This window comes from Giraffa tippelskirchi, chromosome 2, assembly GCF_054371585.1.
Source record: "Giraffa tippelskirchi isolate mGirTip1 chromosome 2, T2T-mGirTip1v1.2.pri, whole genome shotgun sequence".
In the NCBI taxonomy this organism is placed as follows: Eukaryota; Metazoa; Chordata; class Mammalia; order Artiodactyla; family Giraffidae; genus Giraffa; species Giraffa tippelskirchi.
The window spans coordinates 151,391,348-151,409,343 of NC_137276.1; the positions used below are offsets into that span (position 1 = coordinate 151,391,348).

General features: G+C 34.0%; 1 protein-coding gene across 14 annotated transcripts in view; it reads left to right on the forward strand.

Annotated features, from left to right (window-relative positions):
- The window catches only part of ATP11B (ATPase phospholipid transporting 11B (putative)), a 115,375-nt gene that overhangs the window by 88,531 nt on the left and 8,848 nt on the right, over positions 1 to 17,996 (forward strand). For 6 of the 14 annotated variants that reach the window (XR_014077179.1, XM_081571102.1, XM_081571099.1 and 3 more), the window contains 3 exons: positions 5,858 to 5,923; positions 6,445 to 6,548; positions 7,808 to 7,973. Coding sequence is in view for 9 of the 14 variants with exons in the window: in XM_081571102.1 (XP_081427228.1) it covers positions 5,858 to 5,923; positions 6,445 to 6,548; positions 7,808 to 7,973 (336 nt within the window). In the remaining 5 variants the exon portion in view is untranslated. Of the gene's footprint in view, positions 1 to 5,857; positions 5,924 to 6,444; positions 6,549 to 7,807; positions 7,974 to 10,615; positions 10,702 to 13,696; positions 13,823 to 16,435; positions 16,488 to 17,996 lie in introns of all 14 variants that reach the window. The other 8 variants (XR_014077180.1, XM_081571105.1, XM_081571100.1 and 5 more) reach the window with 3 other exon arrangements.

Sequence of the window (17,996 nt, forward strand, 5' to 3'; positions counted from 1 at the left end):
ATTGCAGCTGTGAAATTAAAAGACACTTAACTCCTTGGAAGCAAGGTTATGACCAACCTAGATAGCATATTAAAAGCAGAGACATTACTTCACCAACAAAGGTCCGTCTAGTCAAGGCTATGGTTTTTCCAGTGGTCATGTATGGATGTGAGAGTTGGACGGTGAAGAAAGCTGAGCGCAGGAGATTTGATGCTTTTGAACTGTGGTGTTGGAGAAGACTCTTGAGAGTCCCTTGGACTGCAAGGAGATCGAACCAGTCCATCCTCAAGGAGATCAGTCCTGGGTGTTCATTGGAAGGACTGATGTTGAAGCTGAAACTCCAATACTTTGGCCACCTCATGCGAAGAGTTGACTCATTGGAAAAGATCCTAATGCTGGGAAGGATTGGGGACAGGAGGAGAAGGGGACGACAGAGGATGAGATGGTTGGATGGCATCACCGACTCAGTGGACATGGGTTTGGGTAAATTCCAGGAGTTGGTGATGGGCAGGGAGGCCTGGCGTGCTGCAATTCATGGGGTTGCAAAGAGTCAGACACAACTGAGCGACTGAACTGAACTGAATTGAGGTTTGCTGTGAGGAATAAATGATATATATAGGGCATTAGGCATAGTGGCTAGTATACAGAAGTACTCAATCTTCAGAGTATTACTTGTTATTATTACTGTCAAGTCTTTTTACTGAAGACTTTGTCCTACTCAATCCCATCTAGCCTACTTCTCCCACAAACCCTCTCTTTAACCATGTAAGTTAAACTGCCCTTGCTCTCGCAGAGCATGCAACATTCATTTCTAGAGTTTAAAGCCCTTTCTGTGTTTCCTCTCTAGAATGCTGTTGCCTCTTTCTTTTATGACTGTCTAGTCTTCAGGTTTGAGCCTAGGTTGTAATTTTGAGAAAGAAAAACCTTTTTGTAGTTTTTACTACAAAACTTTTTTTTTTAATGTTAATGATTTTAATTACTCTTTCACACTATACATGTCATCAGCTGTTGAAACCTTATCATCAAATGATAATAGCTCTGTGTTAAGATAGAAATATACTATTTTATATATGTATTAAACAGAGAAGCCAGTATCTTTATTTTAATTCAAATGATTTAACCACTGTAATTACCAATCAGGTCATTAAAGACACATATGCAATTTAATTCCTAACAGTAGATATATATTTATTTTAATTAAAGCTTGTATGATTGAAATGTCTTTGATTATCTAGTTCATTGCATAATTTCCCTGCATATTCTCTGATTCATGAGAATATTTATGCACTAATAATACTCTAAGCAATCAATAGGAAATTATTCATATACAGAGAACAGAAAAATATACCTTGCTTCTTATGGTATCACCCAACAGTTGGTCAGTGTTTAAAATGAATGATAAAGAGATAGTTTGTACTGGAGAACTGAACAACTGATTAACTCTATAGAAAGTAATTGTCTTATAGATCAATGTATAGTGAAACCTGTTACAAAATTGGAAGAAGTTATATTTTTTACTATTTCTACTTCCTGGCCTCCTCTTTTCCCTTGAATGTACTCCTGTGGGGCTTTTCCCCAAAGCACTCCCATCCAAACCATGTTCTTTATGGTCAGCACCACCCACATTATTGCTAAATCCAAGAGCATGCCTCAGCCCTTATGAACTCAACCACTGGGTACAATTTTTGAAGCCTTCCTGCCTGCCACAGTATCTTCTCTCAGTCTCTATAAAGTTACTTTGGCTTCATTACCAACTATTCCTTTTCAGTCTTTCAGGGACCATAGTCGCTGCCTTCTTCCTGCTTCTGTTCTTCCCCTTCCTACTATCCATTCTCTGCACAGCAGCCCAAGTGATCTTATAAAAATGAAAAAAATTTTGGACTACCTCTTGGACTGTATTTCCTGCTGCTGCTGCTGCTGCTAAGTCGCGTCAGTCATGTCCGACTCTGTGCGACCCCATAGACGGCAGCCCACCAGGATCCTCCATCCCTGCAATTCTCTAGGCAAGAATACTGGAATGGGTTGGCATTTCCTCCTCCAGTGCATGAAAGTGAAAAGTGAAAGTGAAGTCGCTCAGTCGTGTCCGACTCTTCGCGACCTCACGGACTGCAGCCTACCAGGCTCCTCTGTCCATGGGGTTTCCCAGGCAAGAGTACTGGAGTGGGGTGCCATTGCCTTCTCCGCCGTATTTCCTACCACCTTCCCTTTTAGTCACTCTACACCAGCCACACTGGTTTTCTTGCTCCTTCAGACTAATTTATTCCTGCAATAGGACTTTTGCACTTGCTCTTTCTCTGCCTAGATTCTTTTCCCTCATGTGGTCATGTGGCTGAACCTTAATTCCTTCAGGTCTCCTGAACTATACTGGCTTGACTCAGGCTTTCTAGACCATTCCAGTAAAATCCTGTCCCTCTCACCTTCTGTCACTTCCCAACCCCTTACTCTACATTTATTTTTCTTCATGGTGCCTGCCTCTACCTGAAAGTGTATATTTTTAAGTTTATTTTCTGCCTTTTCCGCTATGCAAGCTCCATGAGGTCAGGAATGTTACGTTATTACTGCTTCATTCCCCAAGGCCTAGAATGGTACTTGGCATGGAATAGATTCTCAGTTACTATTTTCTTGATTGGCTTTACAAGTGAGTAATGAATCATCTTTAATTCAAAATAGATGGTTGGCTTTATTAAATAATTAGGTAGCAAATTAAGTTAAAAAAAGTGATTAAAGAAAAACAAAACATTGTGATAGAAAATATTTTGAGCATCTGTCCCTTCCAAGCAGGAGCAGATCCAGGTTTAGTAGAGTAATCTAAACCTTACTCATTTTGGCAGGCCCTCTTTCAGTGAAAAAACATAAAACTGTAAGTACAGACTTAAGTATATGTGAAGATGATTGTGAGTGACATAAATAGGTTCTACTTAACACAAGCCAAAGTAATAAGCCCAACCCAACTTCTCTTTAGCTAGATCCCCAAATCCCCTCTGCCACTCACTTCATCACCAGTTAAACTAAATTCAAGGGGAAATCAGAGGGGAATAGTCATAAGTTATTGCTACAGTTGAAATAAATTACTTTGCTAATTTACCCAAAAAAGAGAATGTGAATTTGTTTTCTACAGCTCCCTCTAGGTCCTTAAATGCTCGAATTTTAAATCATCCTCTGCTTCAAAGGAGCAGAGTTGTCTGCTCCTTTTCCATAATTTTCCTCTTGACAAATAAGCTCCCCAAAATACCCTCAAATAAAGGGATATTAATGTTTCATCGTTGATTGTAAGAACCATTATTTATTGGTTGCTATTTTACCTTTAAGCTATTTGTTTTTTTTAATTGAAGTATAGGTAACGTACAGTGTTGTTAGTTTCACATGTATAGCATAGTAATTCAGTTGTATGTATACATATATATATATTCTTTTTGAGATTCCCACTATAGGTTATTACAAGATCCCTGTGCTATACAGTAGGTCCTTACTGTTCACACGTCTTATATATAGTAGGGTGTATATGTTAATCCCAAACTTCTAATTTATCTTTGTTAATCCCAAACTTCTAATTTATCTTCTCTCCCCACCCAACCCTGCTATCCCCTTTGGTAACATAAGTTTGTTTTCTGTGTCTATGAATCTATTTTTGTTTTATAAACAATTTCATTTATATCATTTTGTTTTTTTAGATTCTGTGTATAAGTGACATCATATGATATTTGTCTTTCTCTGTCTGACTTAACTTCACTTAATATGATAATCTCTGGGTGAATCCATGTTACCAAAAATGGCATTATTTCATTGTTTTTTATGACTGAGTACTATTCCATTGTGTATATACACCACATCTTTATTCATTCGTCAGTGGACATTTAGGTTGCTTCTATGTCTTGGCTATTGTTAATAGTGCTGCTGTGGACATTGGGGTTCATGTGTCTTTTCAAAGTAGTTTTCTCTGGTTATAAGCCCAGGATTGGGATTGCAGAATCATATGGTAACTGTTTTTAGCTTTTTAAGGACCATTATTCTCCATAGTGGCAGCATCAATTAAATTCCCACCAACAGTGTAGGAGAGTTCTGGCATGCTGGCTTTTTGTTGCACTGTGTGGGCTTTCTCTGGTTGCGGAGCATGGGCTCTAGATCGCCAGGCTGAGTGGTTGCAGCATGCAGGCTTAGTTGCCCCTAGGTATGTGGGATCTTATTTCCTGGACCAGGGATTGAACCCACATCCCCTGCATTGGAAGGCAGGTTTTTAACCAGTGGACCACTTAGGAAATCCTTTTGTAGACTTTTTAATAGTGGCTAGTCTGGCCAATGTTAGGGGATTCCTCATTGTAAGAAATTTTGATTTGCATTTCTCCTGTAATTAGTAATATTGAACAATTTTTAATATGACTGATGACCATCTGTGTGTTTTCTTTAGAGAAATGTCTATTAGGTCTTCTGCCCATTTATTTATTTTTTTATAATTAAGCTGTATGAGCTGTTTGTATATTTTGGAAATTAATCTCTCATCTGTAGCATCATTTGCAAATATTTTCTCCCAGTTCATAAGTTGTCTGTTTGTTTTGTGGATGGTTTCCTTTGCTGGCAAAATTTAGTTAGGTCCCATTTGTTTATTTTTGTTTTTATTTCCATTACTTTAGGAGACTGATCCAAAAATACATTCCTGCATTTTATGTCAGTGCTCTGCCTATGTTTTCTTCTAGGAATTTTGCGTTTAGGTCTTCAATTTCTTTAGATTTTATTTTTTTATATGGTGTTATGGTGTTAGGGAATGTTCTAATTTCATTATTTTACATATAACTGTCCAATTTCCCAGCACCACTTATTGAAGAGGTTGTCTTTTCTCCATTGTATATTTTTGCCTCCTTTGTCATAGATTAATTAGACCGTAGGTGCGTGGGTTTATTTCCAGGCTTTCTGTCCTATTCCACTGATCTGTGTGTCTGTTCCACTGATCTATATGTCTGTTTTTGTGCCAGTATCATACTGTTTTGATTACATTAGCTTTGTAGTATAGTCTGAAGTCAGGGAGCATGATTCCTCCAGCTCCATTATTCTTTTTTCAAGATTATTTTGGCTATTCAGGGTCTTAAGCACTGAGTTTGTCATTTATTTTGAATTACTTAGATAAGTTTTATTGCCATTGGAACACATTTGCTTTTAAATGACTCGTCTTTTAGATAGTTTTTTTTTTAACCAATGGTAAAGATTATGACCACTTGGTGACCTAAATTGACGTAAAGTTCTGGTTATGCTCTTACTTGTGGAAATTAAATCCTGATATTCTTTGGGGAATCTGCATTTTTAATAAATCTTAGTCAGTTTTGGCTAAAAAGCCCAGGGCAATACTATCTGACTGGCATTAACTGCATTTTTACATGGAACCCTTTGAGTCATTTCCACTAGCCGTTACCTTTCCTTGCAAGTGTTGGTTTTGTGTATAAATTTCTTTTTACTTGATCTTTCTATGCTGTGTCCAGAAATACAGTGGCAGGTATTCTCCTGTGACTTTTGGCTGGAATGGTTTGAGAAAATAATTATAATTGAACAGGGTTTATTATCATATTTACTGTGTGACAGGAGTAAAGCAGTTACTAACAGCTGTATAATTCTCACTAAAAACTGTCTGTGCCATATAACTCAAACCTGTCTTTGAGTTTCCAGTCTGATAATATTATCCAAAGGATCATTTACATAATAAACATAATAATGCTTTATGGAATTTCTTCTCATTATCCTTTAACTTTACTAATCTAGTCAGATTTCAAATGTACCTGACGTAAATGATGCAAGTGATTTTCAGTAAAGAATGTGGTTATTCTTTGCATCATTTCTGTTTCAGCATCATTTTAACATGTAATACAATACTAATTTATTCTTTATGTTTTAGATGTTTGGAAATTGGACATTTGGCACCTTGGTGTTCACAGTCATGGTTATTACAGTAACGGCAAAGGTATGATACAGAAATTAGAAGCATGGACATGTTTTGTCTATATAGTTCTAAACTTTCTTCATTTCTTTAGTGATATAGTTTTTCTTTTTACAGTCATAAATAATTTCATGGATGGCTAGTTTGATAATTCATTTTAATTTTTGTCAAAAAATTCATTATGAATTCATTTTTTAATTCATAATATTTTGGAAAGCCTCAGCTGATTTTTCTAGTCAAAGGAAAGTTAAGTCCTCAATACCCACCTGTGAAATTATGCTTCTCTCTATGTAACGCAAGATAACACAAGCTGGCTGAGCCCATGGAGTTGATAAAGTACTCATAAAATTTTAATGCTGCTTCCTCAGAGAAGAAAAATAGTGTAAACTTGAAATTGTTCAATTTTATACTAGGAGCCTTTCATTAATATTTGTCTTCTGAGAGACTTTGCCACAGGAACTTTTTAGTCACTTATTCTTGGCTTTTATCTGAGAAGTTAAAGATTTATTAATTTACATTAAGGATTTTTTAATTTATTATTTTAGATGGCTTTGGAAACTCATTTTTGGACCTGGATCAATCATCTTGTTACGTGGGGATCTATTTTATTCTATTTTGTGTTTTCTTTGTTTTATGGAGGGATTCTCTGGTGAGTTACTATACTGTATTTTAATTATATTGATTCAACTCTAATAAATGTTTATTATGATAGGTTATATTATGAACAAATTCAGCTCAGAATAGTTTTAAGACCCTATCCTGATAAGAAATTTAGTTCTCTCAGTTGCTCTTACTAATAAGGAAGAAAAAAGAAACTAACAATTACTCTATCTACTGCATTCTAGTGTTTTACCTGAGATATTACATTGATTCATCACAATAATCTTACTGTCCCTTTTTTTCTATTTGGAAACTGAACTCTTTAAGATCACAAAGGTTAAAAATAAGATTTACTTGAAAATTAATGTTCTTTATGCTAACCATAGTACTAATACCTCTAAATTATTACTAATGTATATAATAAAATAAGTCACATAGAACCATTAAAGTTTCATGAATAAGTTAACTTATGTCTCAAAAGTAAATAGTATGCTGTATCTTCATTGCTAAAATCAGATATTCAGCTTCTCTGGTCAAAAATGAGTGCTTATCCTAAAGAAACCTAAAATTCTTTGATAAGTCAGGGACAACTGAAGTCTCTGAATTAGGGTATTTATATTACATTGCCTACTGTGTCTGCAAAATATTGTATCAGGCAAAATATTACAAACAGCAGGTAAAAAACTTGGATTGGCTAAACATTAACTTTCATTAGGATTATAAAAGGATGCTCATGACTATCATTTGTTTTTAATCTTCATTTCTTCCTGTATTTCCCCATACTGCTTTGAAGTGATATGTACAAAACCCCAAAAATGGTATCTTGACAAAACCTATTACTATATAGAACTAATATTTGTGAGTACATTTATTTTAAAATAAGTGTGTAGAGAAGATCCTCTAACTAGAGCTTTTCAACCTAAAATTTTGGTTATCAAGCTTATAGCTGCTTAGTAGAAAACATTTTGTTACATACTTTTTCTTGCTTTTTTAACCTCTTAAGTATGTATTACTACATAATTCTTTGCATTTCCTACCACTGGGATAGAATAAGTCAACTACTTGCCACTTTCCTAATTATAAAAACTGTAGTTGTCATTCAAGCAAATTAAATTGGATTTTATTTTTGACAATGAAAGTGTATCACATTTTATTAGTTAATTAAATTACATTGATTCAAAATTTTGAACATTTTACCTCCATATAACCTAAAATTGTAACCTGCGAATATAGTGAGTTTACTTAATGTCTTGATTTAAGAATCTGTCTTGTCAGTTTCTTCTTTTATTAAGCCCACTTTCTTTGCAGGCCATTTTTGAGCTCCCAGAATATGTACTTTGTATTTATTCAGCTCCTATCAAGTGGTTCTGCTTGGTTTGCCATAATCCTCATGGTTGTTACATGCTTATTTCTTGATATTGTGAAGAAAGTATTTGACCGACAGTTCCATCCTACAAATATTGAAAAGGCACAGGTAACCACATTTTATATATGGTACCTTTTAATTAGGAATCTTTAATAAATAGTTGTCATTATAATTTGCTCCTATTAGAAAATAGTAAATTAACTATTCCTGTATCAAGTGTTTTGCAATATAAATGTTGTTAAATGTGATACTGTTAAAGTTGTATTAAGTTTTTGACTCCTGAAAAATTATAATTTTAAAAATTTTACAGAAGATTAGAAATATAAAACTATCAAGTTATAGCCAAATAATAGTAAGAATATATCTTAAGTAATATCACAGCATTCTATCAAATATATATAATTGGGATATATATCCATGTCTTTAGAATCATTAGAATTTCAGTAGTACTTCTTTAGGTTATATTGTTGTCAACAAAAGAAAGAAATAGTTCTTTAACCTAAATAACTTCTACAGAATGGATTTTTACAAAATATTTTCTCTCATTGAATACTCACTAAAGTATTTAAACTACAACAGGTATTAACAGTGTTTACATAGTGTTTAAGAATATGTTCTTAAGGACCTGATAGTTGTGGGTTCAAAATCCTCATTCTACCATTGGGTCCTCTGACTTTAAGTCTCAGTTTCCTCATGGGTAAAATTATGACAGAAATGTCTATTTCATTACATTTGTAATGAAGATTAAATGAAATAATATTCAGACAAAGTGATGCTCAAGAAATAAAAGCTATTTAATTGAATGTACCATCTTTGTAATTTGACTTGTACATAACCTGAAAATACTAGTTTGTCCTGTTAACTGTACATGGCATTGAATATATATCCTCAGGAACACATTCTAATCAACTTTTATGCCCCTGTAAACACCAAGTTTATTAATTGTTTAATTCTTCCTAGATTGAGTGTTTGTTGTGGATGGGGAGTGGGGGCGGGGGTTGTTGTTTTTGCATGTTTGTTGTATGCAAAGCAAATTTTGTTTAAATTTTGGAAATTTAGTTGTGTGTTAATGCTACAAATAGAATAAGTGCTTCCTAAGTATTTAGTGATTTGTTAGGCTTCTTAAATAGTATATGGTTTTAATTTCAATTGATCATATTAACATTTCTTTAGCATTTACTTGCTTTGGTCACTCAGTTCTAGCCAGTATACATTTTAACACCATTGAAGCAGTGCAGGCATCTGAAGCCTGACAGACTTAATTCAAATACTGTTTTAACCATAGAATGTATATTCTTAAGTCACTTCCGTAAGCCTCAGTTTCTTCCTATATAAAATCAGAATAATAATTACTACCTTACATGATTGTTATAAACAATTAATATGAAGCAACTGGGTCTGTATATAGTAAGTCCTCAGTAAGAACACAATTATAAGAATGAGTAGAATGCTGCTCTAATACTGATCTTCGGCTGAAAAAATTTGCATAATCTGATTACTGTGTCTGCCTATGCATTTATCTGTATCCGAATATGGACAAACTTTTCCACTGTGCACGATATTACTTAAATGTTTATCAGAAAGGTTTGCCTTTTTTCTAAGCTTCAGAGATATTCTTGATAATAGAATACTACTTTTAATACATTGACTATTTTTCTAGACTTTTATGAAGAACATTTGTCTTGTCTGCTTGCCTAAAGTTATATTTCACCAAAATAGATTAATGACATCACTTAAAAACTTAAATTTTTATAAAAGTAAATAATCAGAATTACTTACATTTATCCTTGGAAATTTTCTTTAGGCAGAGTATTTACGTACTTAATCTTTCAAAGAGATTTCTTAATGATAATACAAGATGATAATATTAGTCCTTATTATTTTTATAGGTCTCTTTTTAAAGGATTACACAGGAAGTATTTGATACCTTAAGATGGACCCTTAAACAAGAAAAAGTTAAAAGTGCTTTATATTTTGGTTCTTTTACCATGGGTTAGTTGATTTTAAAAATGGAGTTAAGTCAATCATTTTTCTATGTGTGAAAGCCAGTATAATCTTACTTTCTACCCCCACTAAATTTCTTTTAAATGATTTGACTGGATGTTCAACTGGGGTCTGATCTAAAGAGGAAAAGAATGTATATATGTGTAAAACTGTGTCCCTTTGCTATACAGCAGAGATTGGCCCAACATTGTAAATCAATCGTACTTACATAAAAAGTGAACATATAAAAATAATCTAAAGAGGAAATCGCTACTTTCACTCAGGGATTTTTCCTAGCCTATGGGGGATTTTTCTGTTTTTGTTAAGACAGTATATGGTCCTTTAAATCCCATGTGTGATATTATTCTTTTGCTATAGTCAGTAATTTTTATTGTATCAGACTTGTACTGTCACCTCTAATTTCAAATGATAAGAAAATTGTTAAAAAGCTGTCAGTTCCTTACTTCATTTTGCTATCATCCAGATAGTAGCAAGAAAAATTATATCACAAGAAGAGTTGGCAGCATTGAGTTTTTGATTTTGAGTTTTTCCTGCAGAATAGCAATGTGGTAATAAGAGTAAATTCTTGGGATAGCAAAGCCAACAGCCCTACAAAATGTCAGTCATGTATGTGTACCATGTATGGTACTTCCTGGTCTTATAGGAACAAATGTCTTTACAAAGCTTGTCCTGTGTCTGTCTGTTAGATGATAAATACAGCTCACTGACTTGTTGTATGTCCCATCCCTTTTCTGTCCACTTTATAGATGTACTCCAACACAGTCGCTTTCAGTGACGAGTTCATCGCACTGCAGCCATTATCGAGGGCAAGGAATCAGCTGAGCAAACTTAGGTAGAGTAGGAGGAGTAGAACCTCATTAACTCTTCTGCATGCTAAAGGTCAATTTAAAAATATTCAAAAGATGGGCAGAGGCATGAATTAAGAGTGGGGCATTTTTGTTAGCACAGCTCTGTCTCTAATTTGACCTTTACCATTATGTATGTTAAAACCTAAAAAATACCCATTTCTTTGAGATGAAAATTCAGCATAACAGGACAGAGATCTGTACTTTGTTATATGTTTTATACCTTAACTACCTTTCCTAACACAATTCTAATGCTTCTGCTTGTCATACTTGTATTTAAGAACGCTCCTGCATGTTGAGTAATTTAAGCTACAGAAATTCATAAAATTTAAAGTTTTAAGTTTCAGTTACTTAGAAGTGAGAGTTGCCTATTTTTTATCTTGCCTTAATCTGTGTTGTAAATACACATGCATATTTGTCTTTGTACACTGTAATGGCTGCTGAAATATTTCATATCCTTGCTACTGTTTAGTGCATCTATAAATTAAATAATAGATTTTGTATCTCATATATATCTTTATCTCCACCAACAGATTCATTCTGTCAGTTTCTGCAAAAAGTAATTAGTAATCCCAAGATGTCTTTTGATGGAACAGAATGAAAGTTTAAATACTAGAACTTTTCACATTAAGATACCAAAGTTATATATTAACTTCAATTCCAGTCTGGTTTGAAGAGGAAAAGTAATATAACTAAAATTTTTTTGTTTGTTTTTAGTTTTGGCACCCTTCAGCTTCTCGCCCTGGATTTTTAATCATATGTATTTTTTAAATTCTTTTTTATTCTGTAGATTTCAGTCTGTCTGTGTTCACTTGATCAAATGAATGACTTTGACAAAGCCCTGCTTAAATAACTTATGTAACCCTGTAATTTTGAGCTCTTCCAAAATTTTACCAAACTTTTTGATTATTCCTATTAGTATGAGGGTTTTTGGAATATTTTACTTTGAATTACAAAGATGTATAATTGTAGATGATATACAAATGGGAGTTTAAGTGTTAGTCAACTAAATTTCATGTTTAAAAGAAGAACTAAAATGAAAACAAACTAGGAAGATTTACCTCCAACTTTGGTTGAGCCAAATATGTATATCATTTTTATCTATATGTGCCTTCTGAAAACAGTGCGTACTTATCACATTGTTGAACATCTAATTACTGAACTTTAAGGCAATAAGAGAGCTCATTATTTAAAAGAACACTCTGGTAAGCATTTTTGTGAGGATTAACTTTTGCATTGTGAATAATCTTATTATTTTATTTAAATCATATTTTCACATATCTTGGTGGGTCAAATCAAGCAACATTTTTTGAGCAGTGGTAGACAAAGAATGAAGCACAGAGATTGTAAATTAAAGATATCCCACTCCTTAATAGTGTAATAAAATAGTAAGCCTAACATTCATTCATCTATGAAAGAATACAATGGATGCAGGGTACATTAGTCAGGTAGTATTTCCTACAAGTCACTCTCCAATCAGGTGATGTAACAATGGGAGAAGACCCTGTTGGGTAGTCGGTAGGCCTGAGTGCTAGCCCAGCATGCCCTTGGCACTGCACCCTCTATATTCTAATCAGATTATTTCAACTCTGAGCTTCAAGGTTCTTCACCTATCAGATGACCATTTTACATACTATATATTTACTTACTATCAGCATCAGCAAAAAACAAAAAAATATAATCAACCAAAGGTCAGGCAGAAATAACAATTGCTTACGTGAGTGGTGAATGACCACTGGATGGGCATTTGCTCATAGCTTCATGAAGAAAAAGTGCCCACAAATATCTGTCTGCTGGTGCATCCTGTGAATTTTAAATGCATCTTGTTTTTGAACCGTGTTAAACAGTATTCCTGGGTGTGGTCCATGATAACTTGTTTACTATTGTGACAGGAAAATTATGCATATATTGAATGTCTTTAAGAGTTTTCAGATCTTTTATAAGGTTAGTATTGATACTTCTTAAGAACCATTAACACAAAGCTATTAATTTTTTTTAAATAAAAGAAAGCTTATTTTGAATATTTTCCACTCCTTATAAAAGACAAAGCTATAATAATAAGCTGTCTTGACATAAACTCACTGTATCCTTGAAACCAAGAAATTCTACTTTATTATTTACGTATATAAGAAATTTACTATAGCATTTTTTATAGAAATAAGTATTGATTAGTCCTAAGACTGAGAAAACACATAGAAATGAGGAAGAAGTATGTTTTATTTATTGAGGACTTTTTTTTTTGTAATTTAAGAAAGGTTAAAATTTTAAAATTAGCTTGGCTATGGGCACATATTCCTTAGAAGGTCTCTAATACTTAAAATGTAGAGGGAATTCCCTGGCAGTCCAATAGTTAGGGCTCCACGCTTTCACTACTGAGTGCCTGGGTTCAATCCCTTCTTGTGAAATTAAGATCCCACAAGCCATGAGGCATGGCCCCTATGAAATAGAAAAAGCAAAGAATAGAAATTGATTTAAGTTAGTTAATACTCACTAAAAAAGATATTTTAAACTAAGGATTAAATTAATTTTGTTTACTAAATCAAGTCAAGCTTCCCCCTTACCCATATGTCTAACATTTGAAAGGCTATATGATTGACCCTTCCACTCTGCTGAAGTCCAGTTAGAGAAGTCTTATGAGTAGGGGCATGAGAAATATGAGACATACCTTTGCAATAAGAACCCTAATTCTTGGTGGCAAGGAATTTGTTTAATAGAAGAAATTGAATTTTACTGACGGAAACCTGGTTTTAATTTAACTTTGTGCCCTGGATAACCATGGCTTTATTTTGTGTGCTCTGTTGTATGCTCCTTAAGAAGCTCCTATTAGCTCTCTTTTGTGACTGTAAATGAATGTGGTGTTGTGTGAACTTTCATTTGTGCCTCACAGATTGTGGACCCTGACTTGCTGTTTTGATTCTAAACTTATGTACAGTGAGAGTATTGTTCTGTAATATGAGACTTGTTGCTTTTCTGTCCTTCCAGATGGAAGAAGATAAGGGTTCAGTCAGCTCAGCATATGAATTTGCTGAAAGCAAGCACAGAGGGGAGGACAGTAGGCCCCTGCTAGCTGAGGCTTGCAGCCAGCAGGACAGTTCTTGCGTGCACTAGGTAGTACTGCGCTGGACCTTCCTGGGGATATCTGCTATGTTCTCAAGCTTGGGGCATGCTATGGGAGAACTGGCCTCACATTTCAGTTTTTACTTTACTAATTCCTTCACTGTTTCTCATATGTTGTTTTCATTTATCTGTTTTCCTTTTTGTGATCTTTACATTTTTTATATGTCTGTACCCAAATATTTCATTAATTTTCCTTTGGAGTTATAGTTAAATCTTACTTTACTTCAGATTCTGTCTTATAGTCAAGGATTTATTCCTTTTCACTTCTTTTGAAAATATGTTATGCTATTTCTCTTATTTCTGAAATCACTTTTCCCACTTTGTAGTTGTGTGTCATTTTATACATGTTAATGTAGTTAGACACCACACTACTTATCTAAGTCTCCCCCTTGAGTTGAATGGTCAAATGAATGAGTGCTTAGACCTGGTACTGAATAATTTTCTGTTGACTGATATTCACCAAACTCTCAGTTCTTACTTTTCATTAGCTTTCATAGTTACATCTTTGTAATAGAAAAGTGTGAATTAATAAAGACTTGATTCACTCCCCTCTTGAGAAATAAACCCTACCAACTACTTCTAGATCTAATTGGGATATGCAAAATATTTTAATTGGTAGTAACCAAGGAAGATAAAAATTCTTACCACTAGTAATTATATTTTCACTTGGTCTGTTTGCCACTTTGGATATTGTAATTACTGGTCAAGAAGGTGCTATTGTGTCATCTAAGATAACCCTCATAAATGGCGAAACTTTAAAACAAAGCTACTTGAAGATTATAAATCAGACAGTGGAACAGGTACATTAATTTGAAAAAAATGTGAATTATATTGAAAAACGTTTTTAAAATTAGATTCTTTTAGAATGGCCCAAACTGGAAAATGCTGAAGATTAGTCAACTGTCAGTCATTATTATTATTAGTTGAAAAGAAATCCAAAAGAATTCAGAAGTTTTATTTTGTTCAGGGATGTTTCATGTGATTATCTTTACAACATATTTATCTTGTATTTTGATAAACATAGAAAGATTTTTAGTTTTTAGAACATGCACTCATTGGCTGAAAGGAAAACTCAGCTGAAGGGCGCACTGGTTAAAGAGGGGAAGCTGGCTGGGGTTTAGATTATGTCCTGGTTATTTCCTAGAGCACATAATCCTTTTGGGTCCTGACTATGCTAATACTGTGAAATTATGTCCTCTGTGATAAAAGTTCCCCAAAGGTTCAAGCTTAAGTGGATATTTCAAAAAACACATATCTGGTGCTGCTTTGCTTTAATATGTCCATTAAAATGTACAGTACAGTTGAGAATTGGGTTCATAGAACGCCCCTATTAAATAATAGGGGCCTTGTTATGATTACTTTTCCAAAGGAATGATAAGTGAATTCTTCTATCATCCTGTGACATATGGTCTCTCTTCCTGTAAATAAGAAAGCAGAACCCTTAGACCATGGATATGATTTTAGTAAAAGTGGTGGAGGTGTTACCCTGATCTGCAGTTTTTTTTCTGCTTATCACTAAACTTAAATTGGTTGAATAAAATGTATGATGAGTATTTCTCTTCTTCTGTATTTCTGTCTTTGGCATATATTTTGAGGTAAAAATCACTTTTAAAAATAAGTGTTAAATAATCCCTCTCTTCAATATTTTCTTTCTTGAAATGGCATTTGTTTCTCTAATCAAAATTTGGTTAGCCTTGCCAAATCAGTTATGCTGAGCCCTAAATGTTACCATGGGCCATAGACTCGCCTAGTTATCTCCCTCTATGTCATCTGTCTCTTAGGCCTTCATTGTTCTGTCATTTCTTTCTCTCTGGATTCCTGGCTCTACTCTGGATGCCCTTTTCCAGCTTGCACCTAGTAGCTACTATAGAGATATCAACAGGATGCTAGGGATACTAAACCTTCTCATTGTGGATCAGGGTAAATCTGCCACCAACAACAACATTTTAAGCAGTTTCAACCAACTACAAGTCACCTTCCTCTCCTTGTGTGACAGAGATAACATAGAAATACTGCTTCATTTAACAAAGCAGCTAACTACAGAAGAACAGAAAACCTAAATGGCCTATATTCAGTTATTTGCCACTAAAAGGTAGACTTTTCTGAATGAGTAAAATTTTGTAAACTGAATCAAACATTTAAAAGGCTGATAATAATAAGGCATATCTGATAAGTGTGACACTTTACAAAACTAATGTTATTTTCAAATCTGTGCTGACTTACTGAACAGCTTTTTCATCTGGAGGTCGAGATGAAGAAAGATATTAGTATTGATATTATTTCTACCAAACAGTAATGATATGCTGTGTATGACTGATACTTAGAAAACTGATTTCTTAACATCAGCTCTGCTGATTGGTTAATAATTGCTATTCAGATTCACCGTCTCCATTAAAATAGGAGATTTTATCATTTTTCACAGATACCTCATACTCTTATTCATCTAAACTACAAATTCCTAGTCAGATATTGTTGTTTTGTTTGGTTTGGTTTTGGTAATCACATTATTAAAAGAGTCTCAGTCTTTTTGAAACAAGTAATAAGCCAAATTTATTACAATAAGCTTGCCTAATAATGTATGCTTATTTTCATACTTAAATTTAGGTGACACATATGGAAATCTCCTTTCTAAGGATCCCTAAAAGTCAGTATAGAGGTATTTTATTTATAACTATCTTTCAAAATTGTTTATTTGGGGAGAAGAAAAAAAGGGAGGGAGTCTAGGGAAGCAAATATGAACTTGCAGCATGTTTTGAAGAAAAAGGCCTTGAGTAAGAGAAGCAGGTATTTAAATACCATCATTAAACAGCTACCTCTTCCAACTCTCAATAAGGACTTGAAGCTGTTACTGGTTTTAGGGGTTTTACTATTCTTAACCAAACTTGGAAATTGGTAATATTTGACGACTTTCTCAATCTTAAATTTAAAAGAAAAACATTTCCTAAACAGGAGCCTTTTTTTCCTCACCATCATTATAGTTTAAGGCTTCTCTCCAAATACCTCCTATAAGGCTAAGCAAGATATTCACTTTGATTATGAAGTATATAAAACAATTTCAAGAGCAAAAGAACAAATGTGGTTAATAGTTTGATAAAACTTTATTTGATTTGATAGGTAAAATGTCATGGGAGTGACTAAAAAACTTAGAAATATTATGACAGTTTTCCAAAACTTAGAAGATTCAAGAAAGATTTTTGTAGAAGCAACAGGAGAAAGTTCTAAATGTTTGCCATTATTGATGTGAGAATATTGGCTATAAAAGCAGTAAGCTAGAATTTATTTCAGAGGGGAAGTTCTGTAAAGATGAAAAGTTCCACTAGCCTTACGTACCCATGTTGGCTCTCCATAGCTGTTTTGCTTGGCAGCCCTTCTAGCTCTGAGTTACGTGGTTGTTTCTGAGAAGTGTTGTGGAGAGTGAGTCTTAGCAATAAATCAAAATTTCCGATAAGTTAAAAGGTAACTTTTTAGTCCACTAAGTAAGGGTCTCACTCCCATTACTTTGCTTTTTTTCTTTTCTAGTATTTATTAATAGTCTTTTTTTTTTAAAGGTAATGACCCCCTCTCCTTACTTTGAATGAAATGAGACCTAAATGCTGCACTCTCAGTTATACTGGAAGCTATGATATGAGATCAAAGATATATATATGGGAAAGTGGTAGAGCTTGGAGGTTTACTAGAGAACGGTATAGTGTTTCCAATAGATAGCTTTACAGAAATGCAGTTAACCAGCATTCAGCATTTTCAAAGCAGGTGGGGGTTTTCCCCCTTAGGGAAGAAAAAGAAATGTATTTTATTTAGTGTAATCAAAGGGTGATCTGAGAAGTCATTTCTTTATATATGTTTGACATTTTAAGATGTTTACTCTCTGTGTTGAGTTGCCCATAGTTTAATACCTGTCCTCAGGTTTTAAAGTAAAAGGTAATGAGTGCAAAGAAAGATAATTATCTAAAGTCAGATCCAGACCTAAGCACTGTTCTGTATGTATCAATATGTGGACACTCAAATGCTGTTGACCTTATGGATGTCATCTTTAGTGAATCCCTGTCAGCTTGTTGAGCCCCAGCAGTTAGTAAAGCACATGCTGTTAAATTAAGAAGAACCAGACAAACTCCTTGTTCAAGTCTCTAGTCTAGTTCAGTGCTCCCCAGATAAATGTGGTGAAGGA